The following is a 24420-nucleotide window of genomic DNA, read 5'->3' as shown; positions in this document are numbered from 1 at the left end:
TATCTTTTTTCTTGTGCTTTTCTCCGTACGAACGCACACAGTTGGACAGAGTTCGCCTCATACGCCTGCTGACAGATAGAGAAACGCTGTACGTTCGTGTGTCTTGGGGTCCAAGGGTGTATGTATAGGTAGTTTGGGCTGTATGCTATGATGGTCGACTGACTGTCGCAACGTTAGCTACAGTCGATTTATGCGCTGCTGCGCAAAGCAGCAGCAACAGCAGCCGAAGCGGAAGCTTTGAGAAACGAAGAAAGAAATTAGATGAATGAAACGTTGAGTCTAAGTCTCTTTTTGACTTACGGCAGCAGAAACAGGGGGTCGAAACCAAACGCCCAAGCGTCCGCTGATCAGAAACCAGTGGCTTTCGCCACGATGGCTGCGGCAATTGCAGCAGTTGTAGTTACTTGGTAACGGCGGCTCAAGAGCGCTCACTCTCAGCTCAAACCGGTCTTCCGTCCTGAGATTCAACTTGCCCTCGATTGAAACCGACTAGTCAAAGCACGGCGGATCAGTGAGTCTCCGTTTTCTTCCACCGCCATCGCTGTCGCCGTGATGACGGCGGTCAGTATTCGCAGCTTCGAAGCTTGGCCGAAGAACGGTGCTGTAGTTGAGGTGGTAAAAGGAGGTTTAGAGCAGGCCTAGGCTCGGAGGAAAGAGGGGTCGGGGTAGAAAAGATTTGTGACCGTTAGAACGAAGTGGCCGTGAACAGCGTCATTGCCGCGGTAGTGGGCATTATACTGCATAGGCAGAACATAGCTAAATGTGTCTTCGAAACACGTGTGTATGTGTGCTTTACCGTCCTAGGAGCCGCCAGATAGCCAGCCACAGCAAAAGAGAGCAAAGCACGCGAGAAGCATTTTAAATTTTCGCGAATGAATGAAATACCCACATATTGCTACGACTGCCGCGGATGGCTCACACTAAGAGGACTTCGCCTCAGCGACTGTGCTACTGCCGTCGCTGCTCAGGCTAAATGTGGAGGCCAAGCGTTGGGAGTGGCTGAATGAGGAGTTCGCCCATCAGCCGCCTTAGAAGCGGATGAATGAGAAAGAGAGTGGCGAGAAATAAAAAGTATCAGAGGAAGTGGAAGGACGAGGTGCCGCTAAAATCCTGAATGTAGAAACTAGACTGGGTCCTGAATCTGTCACTTGCCTTGCAGGGGCCATAGTGCGGCCGGCGAGAGGCACCCGTCTCTCTAGCCAGCCGGCGTACGCTCAGAAGTGAACTGCGACGAAGAGCAATAGCAGGGCGCGTGAACACATTCAGAGACACAGTTCCACCTTCGGGCACACACAACGAGACGCTCAGCGTTTATGCAGCAAAAGCAATGCTGAGCATGTTCGGAGCCATAGGCCATGGGGAGCTGGCTGAAGCACAACGTTCTCGTAGTCGACGTTATAGCGCGCGTCCCAGCGCTAGTTCACAGCACCGCAAGCTCATGGACCGCCAGCTGTCCGTCGACAGTCTTTTTGGCTCGAGCATCGCTTCCGCTAGCTTAGCTGCTTCTTTTTTTCGAACCTCTTTCGTTCTCAATCTTTTGACAAAAAAGAAACGCAAAGAAGGTATTCGGCTTCTCCCCTTTTTTGCGAGGGAGAAGGTAGGAAACGTTTCCTTAGCCAAATGAAGGCGCCTGGTCTGCACTTCTTCTGCTCAGCTAAAACGCCCGTCTTTTCTCGTCTTAAATGCGCTCCGCTGCTTGAGGCCACCCTATAGAACCTCCAATAACCCCGCTATCCCCCATTCCCTGTACTCCTAAGATGAACCAAGTGGCCACTATACTCACAGCGACAGCATAGTAGCCATGGCATTTTCAATAAACGATCGGCTTTGCCTCAACGCCAGGGTTGTTTATTCCGAAATTTTGAACAAAGCATCGGACACTTCTGATGGTTTGCTAGACGATTCCTTACGGTTCTGTATCTTAGCTCGTTCCTGTCGATCTCTTGCCATCGACGTGTCTATCTAAGCTTGACCCGATAAATGGTGATGGTCGACAAAGCGCGCTGTGTAAAAGTGGCTCCGTGTTATACCTGATAGGGCGCACTGTCCCAAAACCGATAGATAGGAATAGTTTGGGATGGCTGTATGCGTAATGGTGGGCATCTAGGGGAAGGGCAACCCAGTGAAGGGAATAAGAAGTGAGCACGCTGGTGAGAGAAATATAGAGAAAGCTTGGTGTCCAGGGAGTAGAGGCACATGAGTGGGGAACAGGCTGTTGTAGGCGGAGCGCCTAGACCGATGACGTTGTTCAGTATTACGCGGATAAGTGGTAGCCAGGTTTCCTGCATCGGTCCTTGCGGGACACCCGACGGGCTTTCTCCACAACGTCAAGACTTCAACACTGAGGGATAGTAGCAAAGGACGCGCGTCGTGTACAGGACCTGATATGGAAAAGGGCTTTGGCAAGGGTCTGTTAGTAGGATGCGGGCGTGTCACCGGGTGCCGCAGGCGGCCTCGCAGCTGCTGCAGTTAGCGTAACCGATACATATATGCGCGCAGAGTGAGACCTGCTGCTGGTTTTTTTGTGAAGCTACGATAGTAAAAACCACAGCGGTGGCAGCAGCAACGCCGCGCGGTCATCATCCTTATATTATATAAAGGCATTGTGTGCCCTATCGCTCAAAACCTACACGGACTCGCTTGTCTCTCAAGACATTGGTCCACGTTCCAATGAACAGCAGGCGATTATGTACACCCAAGTATTAGTGTGCTATAGGGGGCGAAAGTGTCTGGTGTGTGTTCCTATTTCTATCGACCCCCATCGGTAACTGCACTGTTCCGTGTTCATCAGTATGCTGCCGTGATATTCTCTAGGAAGACGGGTAGATATATGGGTACGTACGTAAGTGTACTTGTGTATTGCGGAATGACAACCAACGCCGTTAATATGCAGAGCGCTCCATGTAAACCTGAGCTAAGCTTATTGAGCAAATTACTGCCAGTGACACGACGATTCATCAGGAAGATGGTAGTGTTATGCTTGGATATCGTGAGCAATAGTGGCTCGAACTGCCACTCGTTTTTCTGCATAAACCTGTACTACTATTATGGAAAGCCGTCACAGTTATTGCCTTAGGCATCAGTTGAGATAATTTTTTTCATTTTTCGGTAATTGGATTGCAATATGCTAACTGATTTAAAGATGCATGATGAATAATGCTTTGACGTGTTTAAGTCATTTTCTTATACTCGTGAAATAGTTGCCCCACTTAACTGGTGATCACCTGTCCGATATAGTATTATGAGTTTATCCCGACTGATACGTCTAACCCAAGTGAGTCTTGCTACACTTAACTATGACCTATCCAACAGGCCTATGTAACCCTTTTTGACAATGAGCGCATGTTTATGGTTACTACTGGAACACCCAACTATTAGCAGTTTCGAAGAAATCACTTGACAGTTTAACAGTATTCATTTCTTTTTCATTTTTATTTCCACTAAATTTCATTTTCCCTCTACTTTAATTTTGAAAAATGAGGATCCTCAAGTCATTTAAAGCGTTTGTTCCATTATATATATACATACGTATAGTACTAACTTATAACACTTAATAATACAAACTCGTAATTACGTGTACTTACAGAACACATCAAGCTGAATCGCGTTCGACGAATTGCCCGTTCCAAATGCGTTCCGTACATGACAGCTGTATGCGCCCTGGTCGTCACGAGAAACGTTGTGTATACGAAATAGTGCCACCTGATGACGCAGCAGCGGGCGGTCGTGCCGTCGTCGGTCAACGGCCAGAACGTGCCCATCCTTATACCATGTCACCTCGCTAATGTTTGGCGGGTTAGCGTTGTACTGACAGCTCACGTTGGCTGCCTGGCCTTCAGACACGTTCACACCCTCGAGGGGCCGCATAATCACAGCTGGTGGATCTGAGATCCGCAGCCGAGGGGTCGTAGTTTTGAAGGTAAACAGACAAATTGGCGCATAGGCCGCGAATAACCGAACGGGCGGTAGGACCAAGTCGGCGCGTGGGTTGATAAGCAAAGGTCGCATGTTGTAATATATAGTTGGTCACCGCATAACGACCAGGACAACAATGGAAGGCCGAAAGCCGAAACAGTCGACGAATGGAGATGAGCAAATAGCGAAAGAACGATCACCGCGGCAGTCCACGCATACGATATAAAGAGCAACCAGAACAAAGCAAGACTTTAATAAGAAACTAGCTATGATTCCTACTCACTAACCATACCTAGCAAACGTATACCTAACTATTATCTCAAGGCTTCTTGCCCTATGGCGAAAAGCTGCTGGTGAGGGCCAACAGCTGCATCTGCGGCTGTGCATCTTCGCACTGCTACGATTAGAATACACTCAGATGCTGCACCGCATAGACAGGCTTGTCGCTTGCCTATTTGGATCGCTTGACTAGGGGCCCCTGCAAACTAATCGAAATCTGCACGACAAAAAGTATAATTCAAAGTGGTGAAGGGGCAGCACCAGCAGCTTTTGTGGGAACGGAACCGGCATAAAGAACAAGTGAAGCAACTTCGCGGGCTAGACTTAGCAGTTACTACGAGGTGAGGCGTTCTCGTGAGGGAACGAGTGCACGGCCTTCGCAAACGTCGGTCATCGTGTTTCAATTTATTCGGCGAAACGCCTAGCAATACAGTTGCCACAATTCCAAATAATTGAACTTCGAATTGGACCGAAAAACGGCTCTGATGAATACCATTGAAGGTAAAGGTTTGAATCACGACTGGAACAACTTCGCATATAATGCTTCTGTATCTATCCTCATATATTATGTTCGAAGTCCGTACAGAACACTTCGGGTACTTCTTTGAGTAATACGACCATGAATTTCCATGCGCATTACGTCAAACTTGCTTTTTAGGTTCGTTCCTGTTGAACATGGAATGAAGTAGTTCGTATTTGAGTTAAATTTATTGTTACTTAAGCTTTAGAACAATGAACGAAATTTGCCAGATTGTTAGTATGCGAGCAGATGTATCCGCAAGATCCAATGAACTCACGTACCGCACACCACCATGCGTGTGCACCCAAGAAGGTGTACTTATATTTAGGACAATTTGAGAGTCTTCCCGCGAGCATAAACATAATACGCCGGTAGTATCAAGACATATAGTTTATACATATATAAAGACCCATAGTTAATAGCATGGGAAAGATCTTAGAGTCTGCAAAAATACCCGTACATTATTTACGATGTCACCATTTTCAGTCGCACGTTGCTGCTACCGTTGCAGTTGCAGCAGCAGCAGCAGCAGCAGCAGCAGCAGCAGCTCGAAGAGAAGATATAACAGACTTCCGTTTGTGTAGATTTATGCAAGCCGTTTCTTTAATATTGAATACTCTTCAAAAAAGACCGTACGAAAGCGCAAAAATGACTGTGTTCATAATAGTGATGCCTGTCAGCTAAATGTCGGTCGCAGTCTAACATATTTTATTAAAAGAATACTCTAGACTAACACTTACAGAGGACTTCTAGCCGCACCGCTTGCAAAAGTGGAGCCTCTGTTCGGTTCTTTAGCACCTGGTTCATGCCTGAAATTCGAAATAACAATGAGACACGTAACTTTTTCACGTTACATAGACAAAGTACTTCTTTACAATGCCAATTAGTAAGTATGAGCCAATTTAAGCAAGATTTAACACAGCATTTGAAAAACGTATTTTCTATCGCCTTCGAGGAACATTCGTGCTAAGAAAAAGTTACAGGCTATTCGAAGAGCACCTTTTGATGGCCTGATCTTTCTGCTTTTCCAAAAACATTTTGAAACTACCATCGTCGCAGGAGATACTTACCAAATACAGACGCTTCTTCGACTATTATTAGGGCCCCTGACGCAGGGTATCATTGGGAACGCTCTAGACTAGGCCTTTGTCGCACAAACTGAAAGCGATTGACGGTTCGCGTTGTAAAGACCACTTTTCTTGTCCAGCTTCTCTCCATTAGCCTCTAGCTTATCGGCTCTTGAAGGCTAATTGACAAGCGAAAATTTTCGATGGTCATTTATGAGATCTTCGAGGAAGAAACAGAAGAAAAGATAGGGCGAGCTAGTCCTCAAATATGGATCTCGAAGAGATGTTTGGAATGGGGCAGATCTCTGTACCATGACAAAGGTATTAAGCCGTGCTGTTGTTCTTCACAAGTTGTGCAGAACTTATCATAAGTCAAGTAGGTTCAACGTTTCAATTGATGTCGAAGGGTTGTTTTGTGGTGACCACTTCTATCAAAAGAATCACTCTGATGGAAGACTCTAATGCTCTACACGAACCAGGAGAAAAATGTCTGTTGGAGCCTCCGCCATGATATTATGTAAACTCGCACTGATAGTTGACAAATAAAGCGGCAACGTTCTCTTTGATAGTCATTTTTCTATGTACCATTCGTTGGAATTATGTTCTTGGAAGGTTTATAGAAGAGCATTGTATTTCGAGTCAAACGAACTTAAAATTTAAGGCCCGCATAAGACTTGTAGTTGTATGTATAGTCTCTACATGAAATGAAAATTGTTATGCTGTCATGGAACTGAGAACCACAGGTGAGTATATATATATATATAGATCTTCATAGACTGGTCCGGCTCCTGGCATCACTGAATCGTCGAAGCCAGCTACAGGAGGTAGTCGTGCAAAGCAGAAATTCAATGCACTATCGGTCACTCAATCATACCTTTTGTTTTTTACACAGGAAAACTGCGCGCATCTTATTACGGGAGTACAGGGAGCCAATTTAGCGGCGTTTGGAACGACAGGTACCGAAAACTAGGTTACTCGCCATAAGGCAACACCACCTATCATCAATCGATTTTTCCTCCGTGTATTTGCCATTGGTTAGCATGAAGCATATCGTGCTCAGAGTAAACAGCTGTTGAATCCATTTTATAACCCCTCCACATTCAACAACAATGATAGTTATAGTAAAATATCCAGCCATCTTCTTACGTCAGATTTATAAACAACGACAGGTTCGAGATCCAATGCTTTTACACGCCCATTCCGCATTTTCGTCTAAACACCTATAGTCATTCAGTACTGTTATGCGCACATACAATGTAACACTTTTCTTCACAGCAAACAACTGCTTTATAATGTTGTCGGCAAATATCTATCTGGAAAATGGCTTTTCATTTTAAATGATGCCAGCAGGGCCAAAATGTACCCACTTTCTTGCCATGCTGTGCGGCCTTCAGATCTGGTTCTTTTTCAGCCACCTTCTCTTTTGTTTGCCGCTTTCCCATAGCATTAAACCACTGAGCAATTTCTAACTCTTTACGATTTATCGAAAGTTTTCAATTTCGGTATAGCAACAGCGCGAAAGGAGCCGGAACGGCCGCGTTAGCTAAGCAGGCCAATGCTAGGTTATATGCTTCCGCGGCTCTTTCTATATATTCGTGGTACGCTACTAAACTGAAGATTTGTGTCTTCAGCTTGTCAGCAGAACTAGCCGGAGTAGCTAAAGCTGTTATCCAACGCTACTGACGCTATTGACACGCTTGCGTTAGAGAAGTGATCCGCGATCTAACCGGTTCAAAAGCTCGAGGTTTAAGGGGTTAAAGGGAAAGTGGTCGAGAGCTTGAATCCTCCGAATACCGCCACTAACCGTCTTAAGGCCTCCTGGAAAACCTTGAACTCCTTGTACAGAATGATACTGCGTTTTTTTAAGTCGGTCTTTCCAGCACCGCGCGATGCAGTCCATGACACGCAAATCGCTGCCATACGCCAGTCCGTCTCGATCTTGTCTTGGTAGATCATCGGGTATTTTCGTAGCAATAGAACCCGTCCCTGAAGTGAAGCGTTGATGGCCGAGAGTAGTCACGTACATACAACCCAACAAAACAAGCCGTGGACCAAATCCATCTTAGACAAACTGGTGGCTTGCGGTCCGCAGCTTACTACAGAAGACGTGGACGCACGGCCGCAACCTAAACGAAGGGGTTGTCACAGTGCTGAAACCGCTTTTTTGAAAACTGTCTGAATGATTAGGTTAACGGACGAGGTTCGTAAGCTGTTTGGCGTTTTTGAGCTTCTCAAAAACGACGCTAGACTCAGATCAGGAAGGCTACGGTGCACGGCGGCTGCGCAATGGGTCCGTTGAGGTCGCGAAGTGTATATCGATGAAGCCACCCAAGATACGGACTGCTGTTTAGTCCATCAGCATGTAAACTGTGATTTAGCTACTAATTTGGACTGTAGGTAAAATGGACTGCAGCCTTGTATGTTATCGGAAATCTATGACCTATATTCGGTCTAATTTGTACAAGAATAAAGGTGCTTGGAAGTGGTGTGTTCGAAATTTATTGGCCTGTCTCAAGTAAAAAAAACTTCTACACCGTGACAACGGTTGCATATTCTTTTTTTGATCTAGATACTGCGATATAATACCATTAAAAATTAAAGAAAATTGTTCCGCGCGCAATTGTGTGACACCTCACCACGGAATTACGAACATATATAAGGAGAGAGTAAAAAATAAAGGCTTTCGCAATAGCTTGTATCATATGTGGTGCAGAAAACAGTGGGCAAAATGATATAAAATCGTGGCATACCTTTACAGAAGTATTCGCTTTGATGATCGAACTGTGTAGCGATGAATACGATCGTTGAAGTCGTCCGGAAGGTGCCATCCTCAAGAGGCTCTTCTGTCGACACGGGTTGCGGACTCACCAGTTCCGATCTAACGTAAAAGAATAAGCAAAGGAAAAAGTAATAGTTCGGTTAAGAACAGCATAATTTAAAGTGCAAACTCGTCTAATGGTTATTTTATTGAACCGCCTTCATATATTGTCAACAGAAGATACCATTATCTTAAGCATACGTCCAGCAGGGATGTTGAATTCTGTTTCAAATCGTTGTGTTTTAATTTTTTGTAGAATTTGAATTATAGGCCAGTTCAGGCCAATTAAGTGATAATCCTTGTGCATATAAATGGACACAAGTGCCGTTTACGCAAATACGTTGCTATAGACTCGTTTATCACCTGTGACCAAAACTTGTGTGTAGATATATTTGTGCACATTTGGCCACTAGCAAACGGCATCAATGTGATTGATGCCCGAAGGTCAAAGAGGTTATGATTACGTCAACGTGTTGCCTCAAAATAAAGAGTAGTTTAGTAAATTTCTGGTAAATAGCAACACGTTACGAGTCTTCCCAGCGAATGGTAATGACTAAAGCTCTCTTAGTCTCAGCGCTTTTTTTTTTCAATTCTAATTAGGTAGTGGCCTTCGGTTTCCCAGTCAGAGACACCGCTGCTTCTGCACTGCCGACCACGATGACAAGTCCGCACCGATTTACGAGACAATTGTTCTTGTTATGACTATAGCGGTGCATAACAGTTTTCATTCAGGCGTTGTCTGGCCACATACAACAGAATGTCGATTTCCAAATAGTACGCGCATGGTAGCAGGACTAAACCGGTACATATGGAGATACCCCCCACCCCGTTTCACACACGCACACACAAATTCACGTTCGCCTATAACGCACATATACAACGTATAATCATGACTATCATTGTCTAAACTCTTTATTATTATTCTATTCAGATAATGAAAGGCTTACAAATAGTGTACACTGACACAGACAAACTACCGTGAAACAGGGGCTTTGCAAAGTAACGCAACGGACTTATGCCGGCGACTGCTAAGCTTTAATCGAGGGTGAGTTGCCTGCACTGTAACGTACACTTCCTCTGCCTTTGCTACGCTGGTATTGCTGCTGCTGCTGCTGCTGCTTCTAATCTTGTGTAAAGCGACGTACAATAGTTGGGTTGGCTACGGCCCCATTTTACTATATGTGAGCCTGTGTGTGTATGTTTAGTGTGTATCTGTTCAATGCTCGAACAGCAGCGATGGCTTTTGTACCATACAGTATTGCCGTTAATGCTGTTAAATAGACGGAGCTCAGCCAGGGTTTGAAAGAGACTAGGCCTCAGTCAGCACAGCCGGCACAGGGTCGGCCAGCGAAAAAAGCGCGTGGGGTACCTCCGATAAGCTCATTAAAATATAGCGTGGTCCTATGCTGCAACCATTCTTGCTGTTCTACTGTGACGGTAGCACTGGGCGCTGCCCGATCGTCCAGAGTAAGAGAGGCATTGAAACGGGCCTATTTAGGGGCAAGCGTCCTCTCCATCCATTAGTGACGGTGGCATCGTGAGGTCTAGCTATGCCAGGATAGAACATGCTATCGAGGGGATTTTAAAAGAATTTTCAAATCTAGCCAGTATGCATGGGCTGCATGAAGGGAGCTTTGAAGCTGGAGGGAGAGGTCCCAATGATCGACTGCTTCTGGAGAAATGTGACTAAACTGCTTAATATGTATCTCTACGCCGGAATCTATATCGTTGTCGTGAATTGTCCCTCCGTCGCACGCAACTCGCTTGATTTTGTCAGTCACTCACCCCTATAATTTCCTCTCTTCCCAAAATGATCGGTCGTAGCTGTCATTGGTCGGTCGTTGATCGTTGCTGGTCTTTTTGCCTCGTCCTCTGACTCTGCATGAGCGGAAAGACAACCCGAAATGGATCCTGCTGATGATCACTGATCAACATTATTAAAATTCAACAAATCATGTTCAGCTTCGGTCAGCATCAGTGGTAGTAGCGGGAACGCTCAGAAAAGAAGTTCGAGGCTCAACAGGACTGTGACAGGGTGAGACTGCGAAGTAGCGGAGAGCAACGAGCTGGAGATCGAGAGGCAAACGAAAATAGGCACGGAGGGTAACCCGTGAGGTAAAAAAGCAGGCAGACCGCTATAGGGACAGGTCGTTCTCAACTTCTGCGACCCTTTGCACTTAAGCGCTACCTCTGAGCGTTCCATGGGAAGAAGCCTAGCAAAGACGTTCTTTAGGAGGACTAAAGACGTCAACATAGCTGGAATTGATGACACGATTGGTGGAGATGTCTGTGCATAAGTCACGTAAAGCACTTGTTGTGAAGGACGAAGAGAGTATAATCATAAATAGCTGTTCTACTGGTTTGCGGACAGAAGGGAGAGAGAAATTATTGTTCTAATAAATCATAATAATTCAAAGATCTTCGACACTTATAAATCACTGCTGTCATTATGTAGCTACAAAAGAATTTGGAAATGTACCAACTCTGACATTCTCCAAATAGATCTAAACGCCTTTCAGGAAGTCTCAGAACTATAACTGTTATAGTAGAAGCCAATATGTAACTAAACCATAATATAAATAGTTTTTTTTTTTATTTAGATCAATTGTATAGTATTCTTGAGTCGATTTCAGGACTTGAAGCAGGGAGCACTCTTCTCAGAGGTTTTGCCAGCCAAGCCCCCGCGTCGATCATTATATAATAACATTGTAAGCCATTAATGTTCACAGCAATATTGACAAACAGTTATGCAGCAATATTCCATTATGAGCAACAGTACACCATTTGTACAACACTTGTAACTATTGAGTTAAAGAACTTTTCATGCAATTAGCATGCTTATAGCATTCCGTAACTTGCACTTCCCTAACCACTACTTTTTTTTTCTGTTTTTTAAGAATTTAACTGAGCATGAAGAGTTATCTTGCGGAGAATTGTTTCACTTCCTTTTTTAACCACCGCTGGCTCTTTCTGATTTTTCTTACCTACATACTACTACTACAATACAATCAAATAACGTTGCCCCGGTTGGCATTGGCACTAATGAGTCGTTTTCTGCTCCCATTACCCCAACGATTAGATTACCATCAGCGGCGAACTACACGAGCCCACCATTATTACCACTCAAAGTAGGCGCCGAGACCGGACCAAAGGACAGGCAGGTCGACAGGCTGCTAACCAGCCGGCCAACTGGCCGGCCGGCCGGCCACCCAACCAGCCAGCCAGCGATTCGAAGCATTTGATTACGACGTTCTCTAGAGGCTGTCACGCATTTGTCGAAGGCAGTAAGAGGAGGTGACATGGCCTCGGGGACGAGCAGAAGCAAGCTAGTCAGGGAACTGCGGCACCTAACCTAGCAAAAAGAAAGAGAGCCGCGTACAGTTGCCAAACCACGACCGAATCGTTGCCGTTGCCCGTCAATCCATCGAGCAACCGAATCGAAACGAAATGACTCGACCTTAACTTACCACCAGCTCGCCGCAACCGCTACTGCCAGCAGCCACTCACCTTATGAGCGTGTATCACACAAACCCCCTATGGGCTATTTACTCGTATTGACACAGAGACGCGAGGAGAGCGAAAGCTCTGGCCGGCGTTAGGCGCATAGGGAAACAAAAGGAATGAGAACCAAACAGAACCCCAGTAAAAAGAAAAAGGCTAACGAAAGAAGAAGAAGACGACTTAGTCCTCTGAATGGCCAGCAAAAGTGTAAGTATTGCACCGGAAACCCAGGCAGCTCACCAGGCAGTCAACGATCGATGGGTCGGTATGCACCCTGTCGAAGATGGCGGCAGCAATATGGTTACGAAAGGCGGCGGCTAGGCTAGCCAGGCGGCACTTGGTGGCCGGACAGGACTGGGTACACTTATGGGTGTCGATTGTCCTCGCCGGTGGGCGCTTCGAATCTCGTGTTAGCTCTTGCAAGAGCAAACAACGCTTCAACAATGACGCTATTACTGATGCTGCCTGCGGGAGTACAAAGCTACCCCTCGAACTCAGTCGATGAAACCCCATCCATTGCAGAACAACAAACCATGTGTGGCGGGGTGTAGGGCCCAATGAACGAACGCTTGAGCTGTGCAAGACAGGCAGCGCTGTTTGCGGTAGCGGTGACGCTTGAGGAGATGTCGACGACAGCGAACTTTGGTCTCACCCTCGCGCGTATTCGCTTGCCAGACTTCGCCCTCAGGGCGCGAAGGAGACGCGAGAAAGTGGCAAAGAGGCCGAAGACGTTCGCTTCTTACAAGCTTCGAGTAGTACCGCCAAGCTGAACAACGGCGCGAACAGACAAACGGTTTATACACGAAACAAACTGAGACGACAACGGAAAGTACGCTAGGTTTGGAACTGAAGGTAGTTATTATTATTGTCTTCGTCGTTGTTGTTATTATTTACTTCGTGGGACAAAGCTAGCGATGATGATAGTTACGACAGCGACAGCTGCACCAGCTAGAAGACAACGGATCGTAGCGTCGCAGCTTGCCGCTGCTACTACCCGTAGGTGTGTCTGTGAGAACCGCAGAAAGTAAAGCCCGTTAAAGGCGAGGCAGGCAAAACCAAAAAATGTAGCGTTGTTGGCAATATTACCATAGACGAACAGGGTGCGAAAGAACAAACGGGTCAGCGCATAATGGCAAGAGAGGATTCGAGAAGTAAGAAGTACAGCGACACTGGCGAGGCTCGTAAAGAGTACGGCGGTTATTTTTGGTCTGCTCGTTTTTGATGTCGCTATTAATTGACGATATATTGTTGTCGCCGACGTTGCCACTTGGTCGTTGGTTCTTGTGCTTTTTCCAAAGTCTCCTGCCAAACTCGACCTTTGTGCTAGCTAGCGAGAGTATATGCTTCACTGCCCGCAGGCGGCTTAGGCTCGTATGCTAAGACAGTGGCAAGATGCTATGTTGCGTCTACTGGCAGGGAATCGATAGAAAATAAGTGAGGAAAGTATAGGGTAGGACAATGCGAAAGATCTGATCCTTGTTGGATATCTTGTGCTTCGCTTTACGTGTATCTATATATTGATTAGTACAAATTGCACTCTGTTGTTGGTATACTTGTATCGAGACTTTAACATGACCAGTCTAGTTCATGTATGACGATTTTACGTAGAACGAACGGGTGTACGCTAAACGCGAGCGCGCGCCTCAGCGAGTATTTAAAAACCCTTCGGCCCTGTGATTCGATCTGCATAGACAAATCTCCTTACCTAGCTCGTAAAATGAATAGATAAAAACAAATATGCTTTATTACGTGAACCAACCTGTTGTACCACGTGATGTTGGCGGCAGGCTTAGCACCGTCGACGACGCATGTTAATGAGACCATTTCACCTGCAACAACGGGGTGACTTGGCCCACGCAGATTCAAGGACACGGGACGGACTGAAATTCAGGACAAAGCAGATAATTAGGTCACCAAAATAAAATAGCCCATTAAATATACTTGACAATCGCTGTTTTTATGATTCGAGTGTTAGATGAAATGTTGCGACTAAGCATAAGCGTTGGCAGCAAGTTTGCCCTTGGAATAAGGACAAAGACCGGCTGTTGTCTTATATCTTGACACTGGAAAAACATCCAACAAAATTCTAAATGTCTTTAGTTGCCCGAAATTGACTGTTGGCGTTGTTGTCAGTTTCTATGAAAAATTCGAAAAGCTAACAAGATGACAAATCCGAAGATCCACAATAAGAATTAGTATGAAAGCGCTTGAAGACTTATCAAAAAAAAAAAGCACAAACAAAAATATCTTTAATGACGTAAAAATTACATCGTGCTGTCGGAAGGCTTTCAAGAACTCGATTGCTTCTTGTAATGAACTTCGTTTTAGAAAACGGTGCTCTATACCTAATATAATACCAATACAAAGCTGCGAACGTATAAGTAGGTAAATGTCATCATTGTTGTTTCTTTAGCGTCAATCTTGAATAGCGAGACGGGTTTTTTTTTGTTAGGTTAGACTAGAAAATAAACCGTATCTTACACATTCTTCTTCATTTCGGATCTCATGCTCGTACACACTTTTCAAGGACGACAAATTTTTGTGTATCGTTAAACCATTCAGACACCAAGCACGCATGATTAAAAAATAGTTTGTTTGTTTTTTTTATGAAGAAAAAAAAACGCCGGAAAGAATTGATCTAGCTCAAACTCTGCAATAATGGGATGCGTCGATTCAGTTCAAAGGTAGGTTTTCACGTGTTTTTTTATATAAAAACAACACTAAAACGTAACGCTGGAGCACCCTAATAGACCCTTCCACGACCCCTCCTGAATGGACAGTAGAAAACTCAAGAAGCGAATAAAGGCTGCGCAATGAGTGAAGTACATTAATCCACAATCGTTGTTGTCCTGCACGGTCAATACGACAATTATATTAATCAATCTCAGGATCCTATATATATCGTCATAGTATATATACTTTATATCGATGGCTCTATATATCTAAATGGTTCTAACACTGAGATGGTTCATTGCCGAAACTTGGAAATATTATATATATATATATATATGTATATATATATATATATATGTATATATATATATATATATGTATATATATACACGTATTTGTAAATAAGCTATGAAATAGAAATGCCATACTTAAAAAGACATAATTAATTATTCGGCAAACACCTAATCTCCATTCAAAAATCTAGCAAATTAACGAATTCAACAAACATATCAAATCTAGCCTTTAATAAACAGTGTTATTGGCATTAGTCAGCTTTCGTTGTTATTATTATTACCGTTGTAATTGCTGACGGATTAAACTTCGAATGTTCTGACTTCTCAGATTGAATCTCATACGCGCGGATCTGTCCTTGCTGATTCTATCTGTTACCCACTAACGACTGAATTCATTAACAGAAGCTTTCACAGCGACAGAGGCCGCCAGGAACTGAATCGCAGACAACGGCTTGCAGACCCGATGATCGCGTGGTGGCTGTCGCGACATACGCATCACTGCGCTCCAATATTCAATACCGATGATCATGGCAGGCTCGAAAGTAATAACAGTACCATAGCTGTCATGGTGTCGCATTGCCATCTCCCTGTACTTTGATCTACCATAATCTCCACACAAGCCACAAGATAAAGTCGTTCTTTTCATCGTCGCTTTCGTTATACCTTTTAAATGATGAGGACTCAACCCAACTTTGCAAGGGCTTCGACCGGCCACAGCTTCTGCTGTCATTTCGCAATAGCTTTAGGAAGGATAGCCTCGCCGCGGGGCACAACGCCCACTATGCATCCCACACGTTCTATGCTTCATAGCCTGGGATGGTCCTATTACGTCGAAGTTAGCCGAAGAGGGTGAGGGAGCAATGGGGGTCAGGGATGAGTGACGGTCGACGGTGACGCCCCATGCGTCCTTAGATGCACTAGATGTCTCTGATGTGTATCCACACCGACATATTTAGAATGTCGCCCCCTCTTCCCAGCTGTTGCACGTGCCACGTTACGCTGTACGCTATATTCTCTGCCTCCTGGACCCGTGAGTGTCACTACGTAGTAGTGCATGCAATACGTAACACTGTTTTGAAATCAACACAACCAGAACTTCAATCAGCTAACGAAGAAGCTATGCGCTTGTATGTATTAACCGGCCATGATCGAGCACATTAGGGGACATAGAAGATGCATGACGCACGTTGACTTGCAGTCTAACGCATCTAGCGTCTACTCTGCGCGAACGTGATTGGGGACAGAAAATAAAGTCGAGAGCGGCAACTGCGGTTTGGTCGTTCAGGGCCACATCGGCTCCACGTAGCAGATCTGTTCCTGCAGCGTGCTCCCAGCACGATATGTTTCCTGCATTGGAATCTGTTCCGACGAATCAGCCTAACCCCTACTAGCTTAGCCCTCTGCGGATGGTTCGCTTCGATGTATATGGAAAAGATCGTTCGGCGTGCGACTGAACGCTTCGGAAAGTCTGTGTCAGCAAGAGGAGGATAACCGTTAGGGTTAGCGAAGAGATTTGTAGGAACAGAAGACGAGTATTCGTAAGTAGGTTACCGAAAGCCAGTGACCAAGGGCTTTATGAACGTGAGATTAACGTAACTATGGATAGAGAAAAAGTGCTGTTAAACACACGGTACGTGTGCAAGAATATACGGTGAAATCACCACATGGTTGATGCAAGTAGAAGCTAGGGCAGTGGGAAGCTTTAGGATGCGCGACAGAATTCGGTGAAGAAGGTGGCCGAGGAACCGATGCTATGATGATGTACAATATTGCACGCAGTAGCAAAGCTCTAGAAAAGGAACGATAGGTTGACCGCTCAAAAGAACGAATGCAAGACTCAAGCTGCATTTCGGAACCTGCCGGGCTTCAAGGAGGATGGTTCCGAAGTGCGTTCTCACGTGCGGAACTAACGAAAACGACTGAAATGGAATTGCCACGTCCAGATCGTCCCTCACAAAGCGCGAGTAGCTGACGCTGGAAGTAACAGGTTCGGTATACTTTAGCCTAATAATCATGTGAAGGCTTGAAGCGAGATCATGTCACCGCCATTATCTCTAGGCAAAGGCTACACTACGATCAACAATACCTAGATTCGTTGGACACAAAAAGAAGAACGTTCTGACATCAAGTATTACTAGTTAGACCAGTGAGTACTCTATCATCCGGGGGAACGAAGTTGACTATTTGTTGTCTATGAATCAATAACTAGATTAGTGTATATTCTGAGCGTTGACGTTCTAGCTAGTACGTAGAGAAGCAGGCATAAACAAATGTGAAAAGATATAAACATCGCAACTATTTCAGTTAGATCACGTATCACAGGTGTATATATATATATATATATATATATATATATATACGTGAGTCTTGTTCTGTGTCGAAGATATATATCCAAGTGCCGCAATATTATTGGTATTCTAATGTATCAGACTAGAAACAGAAGCGAACAATAATATTATACTGGTCTCTTTATTTAGCATTAGTGGGGGGCTCAAAACAGCGGTCCCGGGCTAACTGACGACGTTCATATTTTACTATTAAGTAGTAGAGAAAATATTATAGAGCAAAAAAAAGCGTTAAAAAGCGCCTCATATCTATGGCTAAGAGCATCCGCCATTCTGCACGTACCATGTACATCGAGCGTCAATGCGTTTCCGCTTAATCGGCCCGGAGCGGCTCGACTTTCAACGACGCACTGCAGCCGCGCTCCAAGGTCCCATCGCGAAACAACGAACCGCGCTATCGCTACCACATCGCTGAGACCATTTGGATGTGTCTGTCGCGATGTTTTAACGGGCAATGGTGAAGATCCGTTACGCCAGGACACCTGTTAAATGATTTCGGCAAGAAAAACGTATACAAGCTTTTAGTTGCAACGGCAACGTTTCGACGAACTGTTAAGTTCAAAGTGAAACGATATCTCAAACTCTTAAATTATAAGTTAGTGCTGAAAGATAAATAGATGTTCCTATTAGTACGAGTAGCTTTAGAATAATATATCAGCGCTGTGATATTTCGTTCATTTTAACGCATTCTTCCGTCAAAACCGTTATTTCTAATAATAAACTGACCAACTGATTAAAATATATATCATTTGCTTTTTTTTTCCCTTCAAACTACATGCGTCCGGAACTTTAACAAAAGACCATTGAGTAGATATGAGTATGTTTTGTTCCTCAGTTGTTTTCGAGGTAAGTTTATAAGCCACCAATTTTCCTTAGCCAGATCTAAGAGACGGATAACGAATTAAGCTTAATGGACACGGGACAGGTACGCGACATAATCTGTAGACTGCGTACAACGTAAAATAGAAATGCAAGTAAACTATAGGAGATCTATAGATCGGATTATGATAGGTAAGGAGACTCACGATCTCGTCGTTTTCCGTATAGTAATGTATTCTACAGATGCCGTCAGATAAGTACGTTAAATATGCAAGTATATAATATTGCCGTGGGGTATCAGAGTAGACATCAGGTCCTAATTAAGCTGGGACCAATATGGTTCAACATGGGACCGAAAACACCAGACCTTTACATTCACTTACTCTCTGCTTTGATTTTTGCGCTTGCCACAATCATCGAGAAAGATAATGAATAGATGTCTATAATGCCTCTCATGAAGAGATCAAAACAGGTAATTGCTAGTAAGCGATATGTCATTGCCATAAATATGCTCCACACATTATCATCTGGGCTAAAAAAAAATTTTCCATTTGAAGCCTACGTAATCCGATGAGAGGCAACGATATGTGCATATCTGAATTCCAGCTGACGCAATGACATTTTTGTTACATCATACACGGTAGTAAGATACGGGAATGTTGCTTCTCAACTGCCCGCCTCCAAACGCTCACTTTAATAATTGTTTTTTGTTTGCTCGAGTAGACTGCCGTAGTCGAACTATATTAAAACAAGTGCCACCACGGGACTGAGGACAAAGAAAGGTATCTCTATAAAGTTTAAATACGCGGTCTCACGTACCGCTGTACCACGATAAATACGCTAACGCTGCACTCAATGCCCGAGCAAATTAAATTACAAGAAAAAGTAGGTTCGTTACTTTACGTTTCTCTATAGAACTATTGTTTTCGTTTTGTTAAAATAAATTTAAAAAAACCATGATTACTTGGATAATGGATCGGAAAATGGGTCTGTCAATTGACATCAAAACAACTTTTTTCCTGCCAGTGCCAAAAGCTGCGGAAGTGACCCAGCACAGTTATTCTACATATTGAAAAGACTCTGTACCTGTAAGATGTAGGTTTATATATGCATATAGGCGGTCGTTCGAAGGGTTTGGTGAAATGTGTTGACTAGCTTTAATGTGCCATTTGTAACCCAACAGGCCGGCCTTGAATAGTCCTCTCAGCTACGGAGCCTTCATTGTACAAGCTAAAACTATTTCGTTAACTTTTCAACTTTGGTAAGTTTAGGATAAAGGTTGTCCAAACCGCTATTGCTTCCCACCTACCATAACTATCTTCGGATTTCAAACTAAAGCCAAAATCATCGTGGCACAAAACGAACGATCTGACTAAACGACAGCGTCGACTATTGGCAAACCAAAAGTCAGAAAAAGAACGGCTTATGCCCAGTCTTATGTACCGTCCCAACAGCTCTATCCTACAGCCGAGATTCTATGCTGTGCCTCTTGTAAACTCGAGTGAGTCACAGCACCCAAGTTTTTAGGTCATAAATAAGGCCTTTCAGCCAAGTGCTTCCAGATTTGAAGAATCTCAACTGCCTTCTTCTTAATAATAAGCTATCGCTGCTTTGACGCTGCCGTCATACTCCAATCCAAATAACGGACACCTAGTATTCGGATGCAATCATGCTCAATTCGCGAACGCAGGCCTCATGCAATTAAAGAAGGATTGAAAACACAACGATACGGGTCGTTCTTTCTGTCCGGAGACAAGATAAAAGCAAAACGAAGCCAGTATGGATCACACTCCATTATTGAACCGTTGTTGGACCAATGTCAATTTTTTGGGATTGTTTCAACAACGGTATTTCAAGCGTCTGATGACCAGCTCTGGATGATCGGCTTCCGTTGCAGATTTTTCAAGCTGACACCCTACGAGTCAATCATTTTATGATTACACCACGTTATGGCGTGAAGCCCACGTTAGTACATTTCCAGTATGACATGAATCTGATCGCCTATATTCTGTAACAACATATACATGTTAGCATTATCAGCAGTTAATGCAATCTGGACTTTCTTCAGCTGTTTTAGACCTCGCCTATCTCAGCAAGAGAGATAGTTAATTAGTTTAGATATAATTCCGTTCATCCAGGTATAACGACTAAACCCTAAGTGAATCTTTTCCTTTTCTGTTTAGAAACCCAGTCGTCTTGCATTAATTCCAACGTTTTCTCATCATCTCTGTAGCACAATGGGTTCAATGTAATCTAGGGATGCGAAGGTAACGCTTGCCTTAATTTCCGACGTTTTTTAATAAATGCGAACCAAATGAATTGTGTAGTATCGTACAGAATCGTATCGTCGTCTATTCAGCAGCAGCAACAAAGAACCAGAGCTGCGAACGTATTCGCCTTTCCTAGTGCTCTGCCATGTAAGTGCTCTTGCATCTTGAAGGCACCGTCGTTGGCCCCTCTTACCGCGAAAGCTGGCACGTACATTCACTAGGAGTGTTTACAGCCTGATGAAAACCTGTAAAAAGACTATACATATTTCAAAGGGCCGCGACTGTTGGTAAAAAAAAAATACCATGTCGTAAACATACAAATATTCATGGACCTACATGAAAAAGGTCTTTGAGGATGTTTTTTTTTAAGCTTTGCAAGGGTAATCCTATACGAGTCGGTTACCCATACAAAGTTGATGTGTCGTACCGCAGTACTCGCTTTAGCTATTCTACTTGGGCGGGTGCGCACGTACGTATATAAAATCTATCCATAGCGTTATACGATCACTACTTACATAGATCACTGCGAAGCACCGGCTTGCTTTATCGCAGCAGTGGGACAAGGTCAGGTACGTTTGCGTCAATGTGAGCCTGCGAGTTCAAACCCACGCTGCTTTGCCCCCCGGACTGCTACTGTCGTCCCATGGACAAGTGTAGTAAACTGTATAAGAGTGTACTTAAAACGCCAACAAGCCAATCCGCTATCTAGCAAGCAAGCGGACAAGGTCCTGAAGCTCACCAATGAAGCCCCTAACTGACCCCTCGAGCTTTCAGACAAAACGGATTAAGGCCAGGTCACGCAATAAACGCGGGGCATGCATATACTACTCGAATTGTACACAACAACTATGCCACCAACAGCATGAACGAAGTACGATGTACTCAGCACCGGCTCACTCTCGCAAATTGTTCTCGCCCCATTGTAGGTTCTATTCGGAGTATCCCTACTCTGCCAATGTGTAGATCCTTGCAGTACAATGACATATGAATCACTACAAAAATCACCGATATGACTATGTGCGTGTATACGGCTTAACATGGGTTAATTCCAGAGAAAATACTAACCGGAAGAGTTGTTAACGCATGTGAGGATGTGAAGTTGTATCTCAATGCCAAGACTCCTCTAATGTAATGGAGGCTAATAGTATTCAGCATCGGTTGGTCTCTGTCATTCTCCATGTAATATAGTCTCACAGTGGCGGCGGTGGTTAAAAGTTCAAAACGGGATCAGAAGCTATTTAAATAAAATATGTGACATATTAATACAAGCTAGTCTCGTTGTTCTATGAAAGCTGAATTTCGACTTTTCGACTCTAAAAACCCTCCGCCTTATTCCCGTTGTCTGCTGTTCACACCAGGTTTTCATCGATGTCGCTCCCACACTTAGTATAGCGCTAAAATGCGACAGTGCTGGATGTGCAAATGTGGAAGAGAACAGCATTAGCCCTCGCAGTTGGCTTGGATGACGGCGACAATTCCACAACGAAGGACAAACGCCAGGAACGAGAAGGACAAGCCGAGCCGAGGTCATGCACTAGGCTCCTTTGGGTATTACGGCTTCCACGTCAACTCTGCGGGTGTGCACGTGAATCCATTTGCGCCACTAGAGGCCAAGGCGTGTTCATCACCCGTCTACCCCAGGCTCAAAACCCCCCAAAGCCCCGAGATAGCCTAGATCATTCCGACGCTGCGCGGGTGGCCTCTTGTGGACCCATGGCACTATTTTGCGCCTCCAGGCTTAACGAATTGCCGAGCCAGGCCAAAGTCGACCGAAGGAAGTTGTCCGACCGTTACCATAACTCTTTGATCTCGTTCAGTCAATCTACTCGGACCATAGATTCGGTCGGCGAAGATCGGGAGTGAATTTTGTTTAGAATTAATTGTGCTGCAAGCAGTGAAGAAAGGCAGCTAGGTTCGAGTTTTGGACTTCAGACAACCCTACGAAGTTACGTCCCTTTGCCTTTGTCAATGTAAATTGCAATAGATGGTTTCTGTATCGTAGAGATAGCGAGACATCGAGAGAGACATCGAAAAGAAAAAAAGCACCATTTGTGTCATGACTATCAAGGAATCAAACGACCCTTAAGGTCAGTTGCCCCTCGCGTCTTAGCTGCCCTGTAATCAGGCTTGTGAGCAAGCGTGTACGTTATCGATTCCTAAACAGAATGCTGTCCTTCAATTAAATAAACAACAAAGTCCCATTTTGACAATCATCCCCCTAGCGGTTGACCTCATCTGATGCTCTTAAAACTGTAAGACGTTTGTGCTAGATCTCAAAGAAACGAATAGAAATAAACCCACTTCTTATTGTTTTGTTTTTCTAGAAAGGCATTCGTTCATAATATAACATATCAGTGTCGAATATTTTTTAATAGACATATGTTCGAGGTGGGCAAAAAAAAGGCATAAGTGTAAATCGTTAGAACGACAACGGTTTTCCAACTGACAAATTATCGGAAGTCAATTAGATGTTGCTACGAACGTCGTACCCATACCGCCCATTGGCATCGGTCAGGCTGCTTTACCCGATTCGTATAATACCATATTATTATACTACGATGTAACTATCTGAATCGTTTATATCAGCGATTGGTTACAATGATACTCCGTTATTTAGCAATGCTAGCTCATGAGCCGGGTAGTCACGTTTTGTTGCAGGATAGAATAGGTCTACATGTACAAAAATATAGACACGTCTCCCATAACAAAAGATCTACTCGTCTTTCCTCTGCTGGAGTTAGTTGATTTCGCCCCATCCACCCAGTTTATACAACATGCCATATATCGTCTTCTCTCTTTATCGGGTTTTCTCGTTTTTTTTTTTTTTTTTGCTATGTCGCTTAGTCTTGATCATCTGCTCATTCATACTGTGCGAAATTAGTTTTACTATCATAGCCGTCAGACCATCCTTCAGCTGCATTTGCCTCTAGCACGTTTTCTCGATCCGCTATTCTTTTTAGCAGTTCACTCTAGTTGTCTTCTTTTCTAACTCGCTCGCTTATTCACTCCACGGTCGCTGCCTCGGTCAGAGATCGCACGTCCAGACGAACCACTGGCGACTGACGGAATAACGAAGTAAGCGACGGTCCAGCAAACAATATAGGAAATATGACGCAATAGCCAGTGAGTTCTGGCTGGGGCTTCACCAAAGAAAGAGACTGTTGCATTAATAGCGGTAATTGTAGGAATCCGTTTCTTCGTTGACATCGCTCGCCCTTCGCCGCCATTCTTCTATGGTCGCTGTAGTGGGTGGTCGTAACACACTTGTAGCAATAGCAGAAGTAACGACTGTGGCGGGAAACTCCAGCTGGCTGTGTCATCTGACCAACTCTGTCTATCTAGCTATATATATATACGTATGCGTGTGTGCGTGTAATTACTGTTACTTTGGTTAGGCTACGATTGGTGCAGTGACTCGTAGAGTAGTACTGCTTTCGTACTTTTATGTGCGCCATTGCGCTGCTATCGGAGTTGCGACCAGAACGCCGGCGCTGTTCCCGCCGATATCGGCTATAGTTACCATTGCAAGTGCAAGTAAAAGTGGCTGACGATCACCCGGGAGCATTAATTTTCATTTGTCTTTCTGCGCGCGCCCCACTGCACTTTCTACATCAAGTAGTCCATCGCTTACGCATTCGTGCTCGGCACGAGAAAAAGAAAAGAAGAAAAGGGAGAGAGGGGTGTCGAGTATGGAAGCGAAGGATAACTCGCAGGAGCCAATTGCTACGGAACAAACCAACTAACCCTAACGCCTGCCTTCACCTACTAGCTTCCATTCCCATCTTCAAGTACGTCTCCTTTGGGTTGGTTTCGTCGTGTCTTAATCACAATCTCCGTCTAATTCGGCTGGGTATACGCTGAGGAACTAACGGAATGTTGGGTGGCCGGAGACGCGGCAGGTTACAGCATTGGAGCCGCCA

The 24420-nt window shown here is 44.5% G+C and overlaps 1 protein-coding gene and 1 long non-coding RNA gene across 4 annotated transcripts in view; one reads left to right on the top strand and one right to left on the bottom strand.

The window, feature by feature from the left end:
• Positions 1-24420, bottom strand: part of LOC111253045 (hemicentin-1-like) — a 166893-nt gene that overhangs the window by 24286 nt on the left and 118187 nt on the right. For 2 of the 3 annotated variants that reach the window (XM_022811884.2, XM_022811885.2), the window contains exons 5-9: positions 17695-17893; positions 13860-13980; positions 8532-8659; positions 5455-5523; positions 3585-3884 (exon numbers count right to left, since the gene is read on the bottom strand). In XM_022811884.2, coding sequence (XP_022667619.1) covers positions 3585-3884; positions 5455-5523; positions 8532-8659; positions 13860-13980; positions 17695-17893 — 817 coding nt within the window. The remainder of the gene's footprint in view (positions 1-3584; positions 3885-5454; positions 5524-8531; positions 8660-13859; positions 13981-17694; positions 17894-24420) is intronic. The other variant, XM_086992142.1, reaches the window with a different exon arrangement.
• On the top strand, positions 10992-14040 carry LOC147754807 (uncharacterized). Its single transcript, XR_015329698.1, has 2 exons — positions 10992-11307; positions 11679-14040. It is a non-coding gene; the product is annotated as an uncharacterized LOC147754807 (long non-coding RNA).

The sequence above is a fragment of the Varroa destructor genome, unplaced genomic scaffold (assembly GCF_002443255.2).
Source record: "Varroa destructor unplaced genomic scaffold, Vdes_3.0 BEIS01000006.1, whole genome shotgun sequence".
Taxonomy (NCBI): Eukaryota; Metazoa; Arthropoda; class Arachnida; order Mesostigmata; family Varroidae; genus Varroa; species Varroa destructor.
This window is presented reverse-complemented; position numbering and strand designations above follow the sequence as displayed.